Source organism: Chelmon rostratus, chromosome 1, assembly GCF_017976325.1.
Source record: "Chelmon rostratus isolate fCheRos1 chromosome 1, fCheRos1.pri, whole genome shotgun sequence".
Taxonomy (NCBI): Eukaryota; Metazoa; Chordata; class Actinopteri; order Chaetodontiformes; family Chaetodontidae; genus Chelmon; species Chelmon rostratus.
In genome coordinates this window covers 30,253,012-30,272,817 of record NC_055658.1, presented here as the reverse complement: position 1 = coordinate 30,272,817, position 19,806 = coordinate 30,253,012, and the positions used below count along the sequence as shown (strand labels likewise).

Genomic DNA, 19,806 nt, shown 5'->3' with positions numbered 1-19,806 from the left:
GTCCACGAGGAGGTGGCTGTCCTCTCTGTGCTGGAGGACGTCTGGTTGGGCTCTGTGGTCCAGCTGACCAGTGAATGACTGGAGGAAGACGTGTTGGTTTCTAACACAGCAGCTGCTGTCTGGAGGTCCTTCAAGGAGAGAAACTGAATCAACAGGTATTTCATGCAACAGTTGCAACCATCCAATCATAAAGCCATAATCTGATCCGGCCCAGCAATGTTTCAGAGCCTCTTCCAACCAAATATATTAAATCTGGTGATTTTCATATTGAGCCTTGGCACTGTTTGACGGGTAGGAGCCAATTTCAGCAAACCAAAATGAAGTCCTTGTAACACAGTCTGATTCTTTTAATTAATTCCACGAGTTTAATATAATATCAAGCAAATCTGGAAAAACAAGATGAGCTCTCGGGTGACAGATTAACACAGATTTGATTAAAATGTAAGACACCCAAAGCTTTTACAATTCTGCGTTTTGTTTGGGGGCAAAAATTCCTCCCAGAATTACGCTGGTTGTTGCCAAACGGGACTCCTGACTGGTGAGGATGGAACCGAGGCAGCGCTGGGAAAAGAAGAGGCTCGAGAGAAAAGAGCTGTCATCCAGCCTTCATTAACGACTCCTCTGTGACTTCCAACTCAGCTTTCCCATCCAGGTCGACAGCCCCACCCTCTCCTCCACCGCCTACCCCGTGTGTTTTCCCATTTCGGATGATCTTTGTCTGAAGAGATATGCAGCGAGTGGATGTTTATGGAGTAGCTTTCTGAACTCAGAAGAATAAAACCGGGGGAAATGCTGAATGTGATTTTGTTATTCAGCTGTTGAACAGAAAAAATGGAGTAACAGCAGCTTTGGTGTGAGAACATAAACATTCGGAAACCTTCAGTCGAGCATTGTTTCTACACTTTGAGCCGCTCTGTATGCCTGAGCTCTCACACCAAGGCTTTCATCTCAAGAGCAAGAACAAAGCAGATAGCAAGGGTGAAGGGTTAGGGGGCATGAGGGGTGGCTGACTATGAATTATTAATCACTGATCAGTATCAAGACGTATGGAGGCTGAGTGGGTCACACACAGCAGTGGTGACCCAGATGTGACGATGCATTCACTGAACCACGAGTGAAGTTAAAGCTCATAGATCTGACATGAGATAGATCCGCTCTCTATACATGTGATCTGCGACCTGTGCTACTAATTGCTTTGTTCGTTTACTAACCCCCTATAGTTTGGACCCGATTCTCATGCCTCCCTGAGCCAAAGGAAAGCCGGACAAAAGGAGCGACAGCATTCAGGCTGATGGAGGCGCTGATAGAAGAAGAGCGAGACAACAGACCAGCTACTGTATATTCCTGCTGGGACTCCCTCACATGTTCCAACAAATGTCACTGCGGAGTGTTTTTACTGCTTTTACATGCTGAAGTGCTCGTCAGTGGGGAATCATTTTCAGGTCATAACTGTGTGTCATCGACGTATAGTTTCGGTCTGATCTCATGGGAAATTTTGAACTTATAACTTATGAACTTATAAAATACCAGTTTCAAAGACTCCAACGTGTGCTTTTGTTGTTTGGATTTTTACAATGAAAACAAAATTAAAATATCACATTAAAACTGCAAAAATACTGCAGGAGATGGCACATTTTTTAAATTGAATTGAAATTAAATAGTAATCTATAAAATAAATAACTCTAAAGATGTTGACAATCTGTACACCATCCCATATAATATATACAATATATAGTGTTTACCTGTGTATTTACATCCTTGTGTATATTTAAATTATATATCATTATACACCTCCTGCTAAACATACATTGTCTGTGCGGCTAAATAATAAGCAAAATACTGGACATATTTGAGGTTTATGCTGCAGCACAGGGTCTAAACTTGGATTGGATTGAAAGCCCTGCGGGTGATGCTTGTTGTCTTTTCTGCAGCTCTGTGTTTTGGTGTGAGCGTCGCAGATTTTCTGGTGATCTCTGGCTCTGTGTTTGCCGCCTGAAGCAGCTCCATCAGCATCGGCGATCAATGCGGCTGCCTACCTGCCCTCCCTGGGAAGCGGTGTCCCATTTCTGCTGCTTTATCCTGCTGCTCCCGCTGCTGGGACAGAGAGAACAAGGAGAGGTTTGTTCCTGCTGCAGCGTTCCCCCTGACACCACAAACCCACCACCGACAGGGAACCAAGAGAACCACCAAAAACCAGAAACCCCCAAAACATCAATCAAACACGCTCCATGTAATGCTAGTGAGAAAAGGCCACCAAAAACAACCAGGGCTGCAACTCACAGTCATTTTCTACATCAACTAATTCTGCAGCTTATTTTCTAAATCAATCAACTGATCGGTTCCTCTTTAAAATGTCAGAAAACTGTAGAAAATGCGTGAAAAGTCCAAGCTGACTTATTTTGTGCAACCAACAGTCCAAAAGCCAAAAATCTTCAAAGAGGACAAAAAATTCACATTTCAGAAGCAACAACCAATTAATTTTTTGTCAATTTTGCTTAACAAATTACTCAAAAATTAATTGATTGTTGAAATTTTTTGAAAAGTTGCAGATTTATGTTCTCTCAGTCAACTAATTGATCAATCGGCTAATGATTTCAACCTTTGTTACAACAATTAAACGTTTGGAAATTGTTATTATTAATTAAATTATTATTAAATTAAGAAATTATTACATTTACACATGATTAGATATGGGGAACAAAACACATAATACCTGAAAAATATATTAAATAATAGAATATAAAAACAATATATATCCTATATATAAAAAGAAAAATACAACATGCATGCAAGTAGCATCAAACTAAAAACACAATTAAATTAATCATCAAATAAGATAAATTAATCAAAACATTATATAATAAAACATTATTATTTGAATCTGGAAAAATTAACTCACTTATTAAATTCCCCCCAGTTAGAAAGGTTCACTCTCTCAACACCCCAGGACAGACGCGCTGAAATCAAGGAAAAATAGTTCATCAATTAATAGCTGATTAATTCATTAATATATTGCAAATTAATAACAGTTGGGATCGAATCCAGATTAAGATGCTAGAAAAGACGCTGAGCTGCAAATATGCAACATCAACCCGCTGCTTTCTGAATTTATTCTAAACTTCAAGAAGAAGGATGATGAACACAGGAATCTGTCTGTTTCCGCTTTCATTCATCCTCCTGCGCTATAGACAGCAGATGAGTCCGCTCGCAGGTGACTCACCTTGATAAATTAGGATAAAATACAAAGATAATAAGTGAAGAAGCCTTTTCCAGCTCCGTCTTAAATAGGGATCCATTCGTGTTTCGCGGATCCGCAGTCAGTCGGGTTTGGACAGCATCACCTGGTGAAAACCCTCCGGCTGGACTCCCGCTGCACCCTGCGCTGCTCCATCCGGCTCATCCCCGAGCGGCCCGCCGCGCGCCTCAAGAACCGATGCACCTGCTCATTAGCATAAAATATGCACAGGTGGGCGCGCGGGTGGGCGGGGCCGACACGGACGCACAGGTGGTCTGCTGTGAAGTTTATACTGATGATTAACAATGAAACAAAAACCACTTCCTTTTTTTACAGATTTACTTTAATTTGGTCAGATAATTTAAAATCAAATTAAATAATATAACTAAGAAAACTTCAAACCCAGTGGACCCATCAGTTTAAACCGTCTAACTGCGAGCTGCGCTTAAGCACCTGAACCCGACAGGTGTAACTGTGCGGCCATGAGCCATGAGAACAGCGCCCCCCTGTGGTCCACAGCAGGCGGAGCATCACAGCAGCCTGTGGAGGGAACAGAGAGCACAGCATCCTACAGAACACAACATTAACCCTGTCCTCATATTCCTCAGCAGCAAATCTGGTTCTGGAGTTTGTACAACGAAGTATGAAATTAAATGAATGCATTGAATAAAGAAAATTCATATGAAATTCAGGCAAAGAAAAATGACAGATTTAAACTAACTTTGCAAACTAAATTGATGAAGTAGTGAATAATGTAGCTTCTAGAGGGCTTCAAGTCTCATGTCCAATATTTCAGGCAGCATTTTCTACAACCCATCAAAGAGAAAGTGTTTTCCTGTCTGCCGCATGTCCTCTGGTTCCTGTTCAGACTGTGACGACCTGATCTGAACCTGAACATATAACCTCCCGATACCTGACAGGAAACACAAACCCTGAATATTGCTGAGGCGACCCCAGTGTCACCAGCTGCACAGACTGGTATTAGCATGTGAAAAGTCTGGTTTTCGGCAGAGGAAACGCTTCCTGCGTCTGTCTGTCTGCTGTCTGGGTAAAAAGGCCTTTGACTGACCGAAGTCCTCAGAGACCCCAGCAGGCTTTGTGTCGCCCAGCCAGGAGGTGTCTGCTTTCATAAATGGAAACAGGAGCAGGAGAGAAGCCGGGGGGGGGCAGAGAGGGGGGAGGCTTTAAGGGACAATGTTAAAAAAAGTGGAAGTATTTTCTGTGTTTTTTTTTTTTTTTTTTTTTGATGTGGGTCGAGTCGTTTAAGGTCACATACACACTCCTACAGCTCCTCATCTTTACAGGCGTGGAAACTGAAGCATCCCTCTGAGGTGCAAGACTTCTGCCCATCACACACACACACACACACACACACACACACACACACACACACACCCACTCACACAACTGGAAACCTGGCGCCTGCTTTGTGCCCTGCAGACTGCTCATTAAAGCCTCCATGAAATGGATGATTGTTTTCTGTAGATTTCTGCGTGAAGTTACATGTTGCAGCAGGACTTGAAGAACGAGTCTCATGTTATCCTTCTCGATACCTTCGGACTGCACGTGGCGCTCAGCTCCAAAATTCCTTGTTGAAGACTTAAATCTTGAACTATAAAATTTAGCAGCTGTAATGTGCACCATATCAGATTAACGTGTTAGCCTGGTAAAAGTTGTTAATTGGCGCTAGACAGAAAGTACAGCTGAGGCTCATTGGTTTTTAAAGTATTTAGTCATAAACCAAAGTAGTGGACAAATACAACAAATTATCTGGTGCTAGAAAAAAGTTAAGATCACCAAACTATTTCTAATTCATTCTGAGGGAGACGTGAACGTCTGTGGTGGTGCTGAATTATACTGACAGGTGTTTCTATTCTTTTGACCACCTCGTTTGTATCAAAGAGTGCAGACTGAATAACTAACACCCTCCTGTATAATGGAATACAGTTCAACAGCAGCACACATATTAAATCCTCCAAAAGCCGGACACAAACTGAACATTCAAACCTTCATTAAGGGGGACTTAAAGGACCAGTGTGTAGGATTTAGTGGCATCTGGTGGTGAGGTTGCAGACTGCGGCCAACTGAATACTCCTCACCTCAACCTCCTCTTTCAAGTGCGTCAGAGAACCTATGGTTGTTACCAAAAAGTGAAAGGCCGTCTCTGCAGCCGGTGTTTGGTTTGTCTGTTGTGGGCTTCTGTAGAAACATGGCGGACTCTGTGGAGGAGGAGCTGCTCCCTCTGTAGATATAAACGGCTCATTGTGAGGTAATGAAAATGACAATTTTTATTTTCAGGTGATTATACACTAATGGAAACAAACTCCTGAATATTATATTCAATTCCCCCCTAAATCTTACACACTGGACCTTTAATGGATGACTGCTGGTCTGCATTTGTTTGAGCTAAGTGTACCTAATAAAATGCAAGTCTTCTCTCCTTATGTGAACAAACCAGATTCGATTCTGCGTGGAGTTAAGTGGCAGCACGAAGCAGGAACCATGCCGATCACAAAAGGTTATAATTTACATCTTTAACTGGCTGTTAACATCCATCCCATCGTCATGAAGCACGGCAGACTGTGATCTATACAAACTGTACAAGCAGATCAACGACCAAACAAAGTCAGGAGCAAACAAAAACATTCGTTGTTTGGAATTTCAGATGAGACACTGTTCATGTTAACGCTCTAAAACTAAAACATAAGAAAGGCATCAAAGAAAATAAACATTCAAAGATCTCTGAGCCTAAACTTCCACCTGTTCATGGTCATTTTTATGAATTCGTAGTTGTGTTTGAGTACATAGAGGACCGAGAAATAAAGTATATGAAATGTTTCTATTAATGCGAACTGTGTGGAAGCTGAGTTTTTATTTGACCCCTTACCCTCAGAGGTTTTCGGTATCTCGTTAGTCAGTTGTATCAAATATTTTCTTCTCAAAATCATGACAGAAGAAATATTCTTCCACAAGATCACAGAAAAATCAGGTGAGTGAAAGCCGCTGCAGATATCAGAGCTTCTCGATTGTAGAATCTGATTAACTGAGGATCAATTAATCTGCTTTTTTCTCCACTTTAGCTTCACTCTCAGTCCGAGCTGCTCGCCTCTCAGGGCGGGAACAGCAGTGGGACAAACTCTTTCTGATAACAGCTGGAAAAACCAGACGCAATGTGCAAATTTAATTAGTTTCCTGTTATCTTTGATTGAGATTTTAATGCTCAAGTGTGGAGTCTAAAGCCTTAAGTCGCGACCTCAAGATAAGTGAAGCTAAAACAAACCTACCGGTCGCGTTCCCTCTCGGCTTCTGTGAATCTGTGTTCATTTCAAATCAAAGGCAAGTTCTTATACAGACTAACGACAACGTCTCACATCTTGAAAAAAAGGATAAAACTTCTCACTATCTACACATCGGGGAATTAAAAATGCATAAATATATACACAAAGAGTTTTGTTCGTACGTGATAAATCCACCCTTTGAAAGATTTGACACATTTGAAAGGAGACAGCTGTCGGGAAAGCTGAAAACATTAGAATATGTACAGAATGTAATGAGTGTCGCCAACTTAAAATATCTTTGCAGATTCGTTCATCTGCTGTTTCTTTTAGTGCATCAGGCAACAAACTGGGGAGACGCACAGATATTGTGTATCGTTGAACAGAACCTCATCATTAGATGTAAATTCAGTCCATAAAAACAAACTGATCTTTGTTTCCTTTGAGGAACTTCTGCTGATCTTACCTTTATGTTTTTAGACTTAAGATGATGAAACACCTCTTAAGTGAAACAGCAGATTAACAGAGGATCTAACACTCCTCCGGCACTGGTTTTATTGTGTGTGAATGTGTGTGTGTGTGTGTGTGAACTCGGGGATTTTTGGTTTGAGAGTCCTGCACACTGCCTGGCGTGCTGCGTTATCTGGGCCGGTGGTTGGCGAGCAGGAAGTCTTTGTCTTTGCAGGTGAGGCAGAGTTTGAGGTTCCTGAGTGAACCGCCAGCGGAGTAAAAGGCCCAGACGCCCATCAGGAACAGGATGACGTAGGTGGGAACCAGGCTGGCCACGTACTCGGGGTTCTGGAAGGTCTGCGAGACAAGAGACACAGCTTTCAACACACAACATGATAACACATTAAAAAAATAACCACCCTCCCAGCGCTCATCGCCCCGCCCCTCAACCCTCAGCAACACTCACCAGACAAGAAACGACGAGGTGGCTGACGACGACGGCAGCCACCGCCCACCAGCGCTGCTTCTCACAGGCGTCAAAGAAGACGACGCCCCAGAACATGTGAAGCAGGATGATGGCCATGGTCATGAAGGCTGAAAGAGGAAAAGAATGACATGGACGACTCTCTGAACAACTGAGCTTTTCCTCATCACGCGTCCTACGTCAAAATGTCAAGTACACACCGGAGCTAACAGCTTGTCCAAACACTGGAAATTTCTGTGAGCATTGGTACCTGAGGACAGGAAGTAGTGCTGCGAGTCTCCGTGGATCCCCACCGTCCCCGGCCCCACAGAGTCAGCCAGGATGTTGACCACCGAGAACGCTCCACTCATGAAGCCGAAGCCGAGGCCGGACACTGAGACACCAGAGGAATGTTTTATTCCACTGCAACACTTTACACCAGAATCACACTGACACATCGGCATGGTCAACATTAGCAGCTGATTTTAATATATCACAGATGTATCAGTACTGGACTAACAAGAAAGTGTAATGCGGAAATTATAAATATGTTTTTCAGGTCATGTAGAAACAGAAAATGTGCCTCGCTGAGATAGTTTGTCCAGCAGAAAGCTCAGAGAAGTTTATTAACTGTAAAACGTCTCACTTAGCACATGACCTGATCACTATTCTTTAATCACTCATTTTAAAGGATCCAGTGAGTAAGTGCTGTGCTTCTATGACTCATTAAATCTCTGTCTCATAAAGTCCACATCTGTCAAAGTCCAGGCCCCAAGTTTGGAAAGCAGGTTTTCCTTTTAAGATTTCAGACCCACACAAGACATACTACAACTAAGTCCACAGCCTGAGGACTATTACAGCCATGACAAGTACGATTTTGATGTGGAAAATCTGTGGATTGCTCCTTTAATAAATTAATATTGGATGAATTGTAGTTATCAAATGTTTTTCAAAATCTCAAATGTCAACATTGAAAATGTCAACAGGTGATCAGGGGTCTTTCCTCTGATTTCACTGATTTCATCCTGTTCAGCTGCTGGAATAACTGTTTTTCCAAAGCACCATGCAAACAGTGAGTGCAGAGTGAAAAAGCAACAGATCGTGATGTGCGGTGCAGACTAACTGTACCGTAGGCCAGCTGCCTAATGGAGATCGGCATGGTTTCCTCCTGACTGAGAGCGAGGAGGCCTTCATTCGCTTTCCTGCACGAAAAAACACACAAAGCGGCATTTTAGTCCTTAGTTTCACTGCAAGCTGCAAACAACAAAATCAATAGGAAATATGTGTGTCAGTTAGTGGAAGATGATACGAGCTGCAACAATGACCCTTTAAAGGTGGGAAACTGGAACAAACTGGGACACGTCGACACCAGAGCGGACAAACACGCTGAGAAACTACAAGTCAGGGTGAGACACTGATGATGATTATGAGAGCGAAGAAGATCTTTTATTGTCAGATGACAGAATGTGTAACTTCTGAAACATGTTTCAAACTGAGACTTGACGTTGTCTGTTTGTGTTCGTCAGATTTCTGAGCTTTGACAATGACACAAACTCCACTTGAGGTCTAAAGTTCTGTTAAAAAATATATATATATATCTGTGAAGTATTTAAAAGGGGAGATCGTCTGTTCCTGGGTCAGATTTGACTTTTTCCGACTAATATCTCCATCACACAATCACTACCTCACATCAACACTGAAGATCAACTGCCTGGTCTTCATAGAAACACAACAGTGATGTAGTATGAATGATTTTTTTGTACATTTTCTAATAATGTAACTGACACATTAATGGAAAAAGTCATTATCAGATTAATTAACAACAACTGACAGTTGCAGTTCCAGACCCAAAATAACATCAAACTTACAAGCACTTACAAAGTTATAAGAACAGATTGATGTAAAAAAAACAAAAAAACAAGGTGACATAACATCAACACAAGCTGATTTTATGTGCACCATGATGGATTACATAAGTCAAACAAAACAAGTTTCAGTGTTCCTGCATGTCGACTGTTCTAGAGTACTGAAGGAAAAACAAATCAGAAACACAACCGACTCCTTTTGAAAACGGTCAACAGGAATGTAGAGTGTATGAAATTTAGAGTACAAGGTCTATAACAGTGGTATGGCCCTTTGAAAATGCACCACTACAGCAACATAATGTTTGAAAATCATTAGTGAATCAGCCTCATATCATCTTGACCACTGTTAGTGACATTCTTCTGCTTTACATGTGTCCTTTAATACTTCTCTCAAATTAGGAACAGAAAACAGAGGCATCATCATGTCTCAGTATTGGCTAATATGGTCTGATAAATATTTCTTTTTGCATTTGTTGTATACTAACAAAAAGAATATTTAGAACATGCTGTGAACAATTATTCTGTAGCGTGGACTAGACACAGAAATTGTTTGATCTTAGTTGATCGGGTAGTTTCTGCCACCAGGATTATGCCTCCTTCAGTCATGAAAAACCTCTTAGGTTAAATATAAAAAAAAAGCAGTAAATGTTTGTTTTGTCAGTCTGATTTTTCTAAGTCTAAACTTCACAAGCCACTGCTGTCAGAAGATACTAAAAATGTAAGTAAATTTATACCAAAACAGACAACTCTACGACAAAGGATATGATGGAAATCTGATAATAATCATTATGGCGGTAAAAGGCTCAGGACCAAAAGAAATCAGACCAGCTCATGTCAGTTTTCTAACAGAGACTGTGTTGAAGAGGATTTTGTGTAACGCCGTCAGACAGCTGTGAAACTGTGGCAGCCACTTACTTCAACAGCTTGTAGTAAGCGAAGCGGAAGGTTTCCTGCAGCAGGACGGACAGCACCACGCCGAAGATGAGGAGGCCTTTCTGCTGTGCAGCACTGTCCTTATTACTGATCTGAACCGAGATGAACCACACCAGAGAGGACAGCAGCAGAGACACCAGCCAGAAAAATGCACTGAGAAGGAAAATAACAAAAACACACACAATTAGTTTTTGGAAAAAGAAAAGTCAGAAACAGGCAGATAGACATTCATTTAATTATGGCATCTTTATGTATTGTTTCGTTTGATTTCAGTCCAATAACTCTTGTCAATTCTCTGTATATTTACAGATGCTACCTATCGTCTGTATTGACCTGTTTTACTGAGCCTTCCTCAAGGTCTTTGTAGTCACAAATGGCTGTGAATGTGGGTGCAAACGTGCTGCCTTACAGTATAAATAAATGCTTGAAAGTAGGCAATTCCCACAGGGTATTCACTTTTGAGCAGGTTGTCCATTTTTGGCACAACAGCCTGCGGACCACATACAAAACTAGGCTTTAATGTCCATTCAGATGTCTGTGGTTCAGATGTCTATCCTGTATAGCTTAGTTCTTTATTTTTTTATTTCACTATTTTTTCTTATATTATATTTTTTTTTTGTATTTTGTATTGGATTTTTGCCTCTCACTTGAAAGTTGTGCCTTACTTGAAGGTTGATCTGTACTTGAAAGTTGTTCATCACTTGTAAGTTGCACATTACTTGAAAGTAGTTCCTGTTCTTATTTTGCATGCCCTTGTGTGTCCACCTTTTTGAGCTGCTGGAACTGCAAATTTCTCCTTGGAGATAAATATCTAGGAGATAGTATCTATCTGTCTATCTGTCTATCTATCTCTCTCTCTCTCTTAAGGCTCACTAAGCAGGAGACGGCGGGACATGAATGTTAATTTCACTATCACCGACATTGTGTGGCAGTTTATTGCATACAGCACTGAAATAACTATGGCAAGGCCACCAAACCAGACTAACTGAATGAAAGGCACAGTCATTTCTCATTTTCTGATTTGTTACAGTAGATGAATAAAAAATAAAAAGCAAATATTCACATTTGAGAAGCTGGAACAACAGGATTTTGAGCATTTTGTACTTAACGATTAATCAGACTAATAATTTTAGCTTTACCACCATCTGATGCCTTTAAAAAGGAGAGGAAACACCTATTTTATTGCTTGATTGTACACCTGACTCACTGTCCAAAAAAAAAAACAAAAAAAAAAAACAAAAAAAACACATTATTCATTCAAAATTAAGATTTGTTTAAATATTGAACCAGCAACCTCCTGGTCAAAGTCTACAAGACCCAAGATTAGATACCATTAAATTATACAATTGAAGTAGTGAATTTATTTATTTATTTTGTATTAAATTATTTAATCACCCACAACATACTGCATACAGTAAAAGTCAGTAATGATACCTTCAACTTGGACAACACTTATGCAGCTTGAATTTTCTTTGACAACACTGGCCTGCTCCTGATAATAATAAGATAATGTACTGTTGACTGATTCTGTACAGCCAGCTAACGCAAATAACGTGACGTTTAGGCCTTTTAAACGGTCAAAACAGCTCTGAAGTTACGTAAGAAGTGATGTCCAGTTACGTTAATGCAGCCTGTTATAAGAGATGGACGACAATCAGTGCAACTCATTACTGACACCCTCAGTTCCATTACCATGACACAATATATCGTCCACTGCCGTTGATCATATTTGTCCCTTTCCTCGACATCGCTATTAATTGTTTCCACAATTAACGTAAACCCAAACGGGAGTCTGAGAGGAAACAATACCTGCAGATAAAAGCCTTCAGCTTAGAGATGGAGAAGCACCAGGAACAGTCTCCTACAGTAAGCTAACATTGCCTTTGGTTGTAAATCAGAGAATGTTAGGACTATAAAACTGGATATTTGAGTTACCGTCTCTGCTGTGATTTAGTGTTTAAGTGCGAGAACAATCTTGAAGAGCCTAAACAGAGGAACTGTATGAGTAATAACAGAGAGACCAGGTGTAAGAGCAGGATGTCCTACAATGGAACCTAATAGTAGCGGCTAGCAGTTAGCTAACGAAGCGGTCTGTTAGCTAGCAAGCTAGCTCTGGTAAATACTGGGTTTTACCTAATTAAAGGCGACTGTAGCGGCGAAATCACACTGCTATGATAAAAGTAACTTTACTATGCCATCATCTTTAATCGATATTAACGAACTCTCACCCTGCTATGAGGAAAATGACCCTCAGCGGTTCCCGGGCGATGGTAAACAGGAACAGAGCGATGGCTGGGCCGAAGGCGATGAAGGTGCAGCCGAAAAACACCGCCGCCGTCATTTTGGCTCCTGGTGGGGAAATAAAGCGACCAGCAGCGCGACCTTAAAGCGCCTCGTCTGGTTCCTTGACTTGATTTACAGAATTGTATCTGTAAATCTTACAAACAATCGCCTGCAGTTTTCAGTACTGGTAAAACTGTTACTTCCTCTGTACGTCCACGAGCGTATCACAGGGTCTTCTCATGACGTTACACCTTCTCACGTGACCAAGAAAAAAAACGTTTGATCCAAAAAGCTTTATTGCAAAAACAAATATTTACATAAACCTATTCAACCAAACCTTTACTTAAATCCGTGAATCAGCATTTAACAGAATTAAATATCGCAATGTGAGTGAGTTAATTACAGTTTTTACAGCTACTTTAAGTCCTGAAGTTGAAACCTGTATTCAGTGTCTTCTCAGCACATGCAGCCTCTTATTAAGTTTAATTTTTACAGTACCAATGTGTTTGGCTTTTATCTGTTTTATCTGTTTTATTTTATTCTTTTTAACTTTGTTTCATTACATTTGACTTTATTTAATTTACACACTTTAAATTTCATCACTCTACTTGTGTCATTGTTACCATTTATAGTCCTGATGTGTTCGTTTTGATTTAACCATAGAGAGCACATCCAGTGTGTTCTAGCACCCTATTTCTTTTTAATGATTCATCAAATTATCACCATGAAACACACAGAAGCACCACACCACATATTTATTCTATCATTTATACAACTTTCCGACAACACAGACTCACATAATACAGAGAAATGAATCATGCTGGTCAACAGCAGAACGACACAGTGACGTTTAAGCTTCTGTCTCGAACATCTTCTTCCTGCCGTCCATTCCGGCCTTGTCTTCGATGTTCTTCCTCCAGTCGCCTGTTTGCTTCTCCTGAGAGAAACACACGGGAAGAAAAGCACCAGACAGACTCAAATCACCAATAATAAATGGGCTCTTATTGTTATGTTATTGAGGAATTATCATCTTCTATCTGTTTTGTAGTTGTAGTTGCTAAAATTGTGTTTTTATTCTGACTGAGCTGAAGTTTGATTTCACAGATAAAAACACAGAATTCAGGGGAGCAGCAGGAATAAGTTAAATCAAAATAAAGAGTAATTGTGCTGTAATTGTTCTTCAGTGTCTGATGTAAAATCTGAAGCACCCACCTCCTCTTTCACCTCCTTCTTGACCTGCTTCAGGTTGGCTCTCAGGTCCATGGACACTTTATGCTTGGAACCCAGCAGAGCAGCCAGCATGGCGTCGGCCGACATCCGCACCTTCTTCAGGGCCGGTTTCCTAAACTTCCCCTTCAGATCCTGAACCATCAACTTCAGGTCTTCGATCTGACAGAGAAGACAGTCACTCAGAGTTGTGTGTGTGTTTAAAAACGATTAAAAACATGATTCAGATGAGTTTGTCTCTGAGCTGCTTATAATAGACTATTGAACTATGGAACAGAAACGTCACTGCTGTTATCCTTCGCAGAAAACTTTAGAAGACATGCCTCCTTGTTGGACTTTGTCACTTTGATCTCGATGTCGTATCGCTCCTCATCCACCAGATCGATCTGCTTGTGAAGTTTCCGGCACAGGTCCTGGTGTTGTTGTAGACAGGACAAGAGAGAAGCGAAGGATGAGCCTTCAATACAAACTTTATTCACGAAAATGACAACGTAACAAACAGAGGATCCATTCTGTCAACAGTTCATGTTGTAAAGCCAATTTTCAGTCACCTGCTCTCTGTGTTTAATTATTTTACGTTATATTACAGCATATAGATGAATGAATGTAGCCACAGTATTCCCAGACGTCACAGTGTTCTCCAGCATCAAGACTTTGATTAAAGCTCCATTGTTTTGTTTTGTTTTTGTAGGAGCCAAAGTGAGTATTAGATTGCACATTTATTTATGTTTTGGTTGTGCACATTCTTGTGATTATGGTCGTTTCCGGTGATGGTGAGGGGTGTGGTTTTCATTCATATATTCACCTGTTCACTGGCAGGGCGGGTTTTTTGAGACAAAGAGGGTGAGTGCGGCTCCGATATTTTCTGTTAACCGTCACGACTCATTTTGTTTAGAGTTATTCGGAACGCTTTTGTTTATCATCATTGGTTGAAATAAATAGAAAGTTGGAAAGCGTATCTGGATCTCAGTGTGTATTTTTTGTAAGCTACGCGTCACAGGCAAGAGCCTGCTCAGCCTCTCAGTGGCCTTTTTGTAGCCGCTATAGTTTTTTTGCTTTTTTTGTTTCTTTTTTGTCCACTTGGTGGCAGCGGAACAATATTTTCAACTTTGAGTATAAAGTTGTTGGTGAACTTATTTACAGAGCAGATACAAAACATTTTTATTCATTTTAAGTCTGTTTCTGATGAATGTACATCCAATGTTTACTCTCTTTTAGCTCTGGTTTGGTCCTCACCAACTCCTGAGAGGAATATCTGACTCTTCAGCTGCTTAAAGCTCCACGACGTTCACCAGCTCGTCTTTAACTCTGTGATTTGGTGCTTGCATGCAGTGCACAGTTTTTGCTGCGAGTGTTAATTAAAACAATACAGATAAAAACAAAACAATGAGCTGAAAAATGCTAACAGGCTCCGTAGAGCTGAGGGAGATGCAGGCATCATTTTTATCCGTGATTGATGTAAAACAAATGCAGCTAAATGAAAACCTTCAATCACAAAACTGTGAGGTTCACCATTCGTTGGATTATTCATTTATGGGTTTATTTTATGGTATGATTCACATTATCGCTTGAAAACAAACATTTTATAGATGAATCATATACAGGAGGCATTATAAATCCCATGAGGCAGGAGAATAAAGGGTTGGTTCCTGCTCATACTGTAATAGTTGTGTAAGCACGTCACCAGATGACAGTTAGGGTTAGGTTTTTGTGTCTCACTTGCTGCTTGCTGCAGCTGCTAAGACGACAAAGATAAGAGAGACTGCAGAGATTCAGCCAAAATGAATGTAAAAGTGGGGGGAAAGTGCTTCATCCACTTCATTTTAACAGAAGCACAGTAGAACAGCAATTATGTTTTTACGTTTGTTTTTTAGCATAAATATAAAATAATTGGAGCTATTTTTGTTCCCATGGGGCTCCAGTGTCAAGGCCTCATGGGAGCTGTTGTTAAATGCTCAAAAATAATTATTATATGTTTGCTGAGATAATAATCATGTGTTTGGATGTTAGGGACATGAACTGATGGTGGATATCAGCTCTACTGGTCTCCAAACCTGCGTCAGCCATGTTGGTGAGCAGATCGTGTGAGCTGCTGGTGGAGGTTTACCTGGAGATCCTGCATGCAGCCTGGGATGGAGAGCGGGGGGCAGTTCTCCTCCATGTGGTTCATCTTCTCCTTCTCTACCTCACGGGCCTCCTCCTCCAGCATCGCCTCACCGATCTGCAGCAGCAAGCTCTGAGAGGAAGAGGAGGAGAGACGGGGCTTACGATGAAGGACGACCATGACGGGTTATTTACGTGTGTGTGATATGATATTCAGTGTTCTGTTCTGTGGCAGGTTTATCCTGTTTTGTCTCTTTAAAACACATAAAAAATTTAGTCTAATTTTTGTATGTAGTCAACAGAGACAAAGTCTAAACACTTTGGACAGAAAATAATATTCTGTTTATTTTAGTGTAGTTATCTCAATATCTGTTTATTGATTTTGTTAGAAACGCTGCATTTTTGCTTATATTCTTTTCTTTTTTATTATTTTGATCTTCAGAGAACATTGCAATTAACCATTATCTTCATCCTGACGTAAACAGCTGATTATTTTTATGAGTGATTAATTGTTTAATCTGCAAAATGTCCGTGCACATCAGAGTGCATCCTGGGGTCCAGTGTTCATGTCTCCAAATGTCCAAAAACCCCAAAGACACTGAGTTTAAAATCAGCTAGAGCAAAGAAAAGTAGCAGGAACTCGTGTTGGAGAAGCTGGAATGAGAAAAACTTTTTGTTTATTTGTTTTTCTGCTCCATGAATTGACATTAACGGCTAATTGATTATCATATGGAATGCTGATTATACTTTTGTCAATTGATTAATCAAACTAAATGAATCAAACTAATACTGCAGTGTGTGCACTTTAACCTGAGGGTGAAACCAGAGGAATCAGCAAACCTTCAGTCCGGCAGATTACTTACAGAGGAAAGCTCCAGGTCGTCACATAAAGCACATCAGGATGTGTTGGAAAATGAACATACACATAATTTTTCTAGACATGAATGTTGGTCACAGGGACATTTCTCACCTGATGATCATCAGATATCATTAAAGGTGCCACAAGACCACAAACAGGATAAACAAGAAGTAAAACACATAGAAGCTACACTTTTCTCTTTTTTTGGCAGGAATTCATCTAATCTTTGCTTTTCTCGGCTGAGTTACTTGATAATCTTTCCTTGTCAAGCCTCTAAATATCTAAAAACAGAACAATAAATAAATAAATCACTGCTTGGTTGACTTGGTCTTAACTCACAGACATGTACAACTAGTGACAACAACATTGCTTTGTTTTAGAGGCCAGAAGCCAAAACAATCACTGCCATAGACGACATCCAAAAGAGATTGTTTGTAGGCCAAAAGGCGTGTATTTATTTGTTGGACTAAAAATGAAAGTTTCAGGATTGACACCAGTTTTGTGAATGTTGACAGTTTCTTTCCTCCCGTTTCTGCTCTGGCAGGACGCTCAACTCTCACCCTGAACACTTAAATCTGGCTTCTCCACACAAACTAAATGCGTGAGCCTCTCATTCATGCACTGTTTTGTTTTCACATTTTCCCACAAAACACAAAGTGAAGTGCTTTTAAACACAGTAAACTCGTATATTTCTGGTTGTGGTGATATTTCAGTTTGTTACGTCGGGTTTTTAAACACATCGTACTCTACCTTCAGCTGATTCCTCCGGCTCGACGACATCTTTTTCCTTTGGAGAAACAGGAAGAAGAAGGAAAAGGGTTAAGAGGAGTAATTCTGTGAGCGCTGTAGATTCAGAAAGTCTCAGTTCAGATCAGGACTTACTCTGCCATCCTGGCTGCAGCTGATTCCCGCCTGCAGAAGAGAGATGAATGGGAATGACACAGCTTTCAGGCCTGTTTATAGGTGTTGGTTTAGTGTGTGTGTGTGTGTGTGTGTGTGTGTGTGTGTGTGTGATGGACCAGTGGCAGTTGTCTTCAGAAGCTGTCAGTTGAATTCCATACAGAGGGGTCGATGGGAGCAGCTGAAGCCTCGAACAAACGCTTCAGGAATTCTCTTCCAGAAGCATCTTTAGACAATGTGGGACCAAGACGAGGACTCTGCTTGGATCCAGTTCAGTTTTTACAGTCAGCTTCATCTTAAATCTCATGAAAAGACTGTGAAGCATGTAGTTTAAAAACATATCAGTGTTCTTTCATCACCACAAACACACACACTGTAGTATTTCTGACTCTCACACACACACACACACCGTCCTGCTGCCACAAATACTCACTACAGCACCAAATATGGATTAATCCACCACTGAAAATAGTCCCTAACAAATGAACTTTCCCTCCTGTTTGAGAAATGTGTTAAAATGTACAGTGAGCAGCTGTTTTAGGAAGCATTTTTATGACATGAAACTGTTTTGTGAGCTGTTTTTAAAGATTTATGTCTTCAGAGGGAACCAATGGGCTTGGAGCTGACTGACACAGACAGTGTAGAGAAGTCAGAAATGATGGGAGGCACATTTATTTAGGTCTTTTCATGGGATTTGTATAAAAGTCTGAGTAAAACCTGAAGAGGGAACAATAAATATCTAACATACTGAGTTCTGATATTAATATAAGTGAAAGATTTAAGTGGTTTTAAGTCTGTAATGATTCAGCCAGTACAGTGACGGTAATTCATCCCTGCACTCTGCTGTCAGGAGACAGAGTCTGATATGTGTGAAATATAAAACCAGCCAACACATGATCTCCTATAAAGACAATGAAAGCTCAGTTTCCTGAACTGCGGAGGGTTTTTCTGCTGGCCCTGGTTACTCTGACTCAGCTCAGCTGTAGTCTCTAACAGCTGACTGCTCCTTTCATCTGTCGCTGTGTTTGTTTCATTCCTGCTCGTTCACAGACAGTGACGAAACCGAGCAGAGATTCATTTGTAGCCGCGAAAAAATAAAGATGTCTCGCTGAATGTGACTCATGTAACAGCGAAGATCAACCGTTACAAAACTACTAACGTTAAATGTATTTGATATTTCAGAAGCAAACTGAGCTCAATTTGAAGAAAGATGATAAAGTAAAAGCTTTTAAAGAAGCCAAATTCAGCTCAGAGTGATATAATAATAATAAAGTTAAAGTCCATTAAAATTAAGATAAAAGGCAGTAAAAGCTGTTGTTAACAAACTGACTTAACTGCAATGCAATGCAATGCAAATTTCGTTGACATTTCCATGCTCAACAACAATAAAGGCATTCTTGAATCTTGAATCTTTTTGAGTTAATCTTTATTTTGTAAATCACAATGTGCTGAGTGTAATTTTGTTTATGGTGCTCAAAACATCAAAATATGACATTAAAAAAAGGCTTTTCCAGAGATGATGTCCTGAATATTGAGGATCTGTTTGTGAAAGGAGGTGCTTTCCTGATATAACCTGAGCTCACTGAAACAGTTTCTGAAGCCACATTAGAAAAAAGAAAACACCAGGAAATACCTTCAGAATGAAAGTTGCAGCAGGACGGATGTGTTGCTGGTGGTGAACCAGAAAAAGCTTCCCAGCTGCTGTCAGCGCTAAACTGGGAGGATTTATTGCTCTTATTGGTTCCCATTATATTCAGCTGCTCAAACACCCTGGGAGGGAAGGGGAGACACACACACACACACACACACACACACAAACAAGAAAACTAGTATCAAAATGTAGTTAATGTAATACATAAAAGTATATTATATTTCATCTTTTATAATATACTTATACATCAGTACCAAAAGTAAAAGTACTCATTTTGCAGAATGGTCCATTTCAGAAAAATATATCTTTCATTATTGGATTATTATTGGTGGTGCATTAATGTGTAAGCATCACTAACGTTACATCTGGTAAAAAGTGGAAATCATTTTATCAACTTTACATACTGCTGGACAGCTTAACCTGCAGCAATATATCACAATTTATTAGTGGATTTAAATGTTGTATTAATAATCTGAATCTGTAAAGTGATTAATGGCTAAAGCTGTCAAATAAATGTAGTGGAATAAAAAGTAAAATATTTTCCTAGCGGAGTCGAAGTAAA

General features: G+C 40.2%; 3 protein-coding genes across 3 annotated transcripts in view; all 3 read right to left on the bottom strand.

Annotated features, from left to right (window-relative positions):
• otog (otogelin) overlaps positions 1-3,400 on the bottom strand; it is a 63,106-nt gene extending 59,706 nt beyond the window's left edge. Inside the window, exons 1-2 of the mRNA XM_041940324.1 lie at positions 3,342-3,400; positions 2,037-2,143 (exon numbers count right to left, since the gene is read on the bottom strand). Coding sequence (XP_041796258.1) covers positions 2,037-2,143; positions 3,342-3,400 — 166 coding nt within the window. The remainder of the gene's footprint in view (positions 1-2,036; positions 2,144-3,341) is intronic.
• A 195-nt stretch (positions 3,401-3,595) lies between these two features.
• aph1b (APH1B gamma secretase subunit) lies at positions 3,596-12,730 on the bottom strand. Its single transcript, XM_041934259.1, has 6 exons — positions 12,450-12,730; positions 10,204-10,374; positions 8,552-8,625; positions 7,695-7,817; positions 7,427-7,554; positions 3,596-7,317 (listed from the first exon to the last, which is right to left on the bottom strand). Exons 1-6 carry the CDS (start codon positions 12,560-12,562, stop codon positions 7,150-7,152), a joined length of 777 nt encoding a protein of 258 aa, XP_041790193.1. The 5' UTR covers positions 12,563-12,730; the 3' UTR covers positions 3,596-7,149.
• A 624-nt stretch (positions 12,731-13,354) lies between these two features.
• On the bottom strand, positions 13,355-17,482 carry LOC121611984 (troponin I, fast skeletal muscle-like; the record flags this gene model as incomplete). The annotated part of the gene is made up of 5 exons (XM_041944760.1): positions 13,355-13,441; positions 13,717-13,893; positions 14,055-14,144; positions 15,839-15,967; positions 17,444-17,482. Coding segments are annotated over 5 exons (522 nt in total), but the record flags the coding sequence as incomplete, so codon positions are not given.
• Between the last annotated feature and the right edge of the window lie 2,324 nt (positions 17,483-19,806).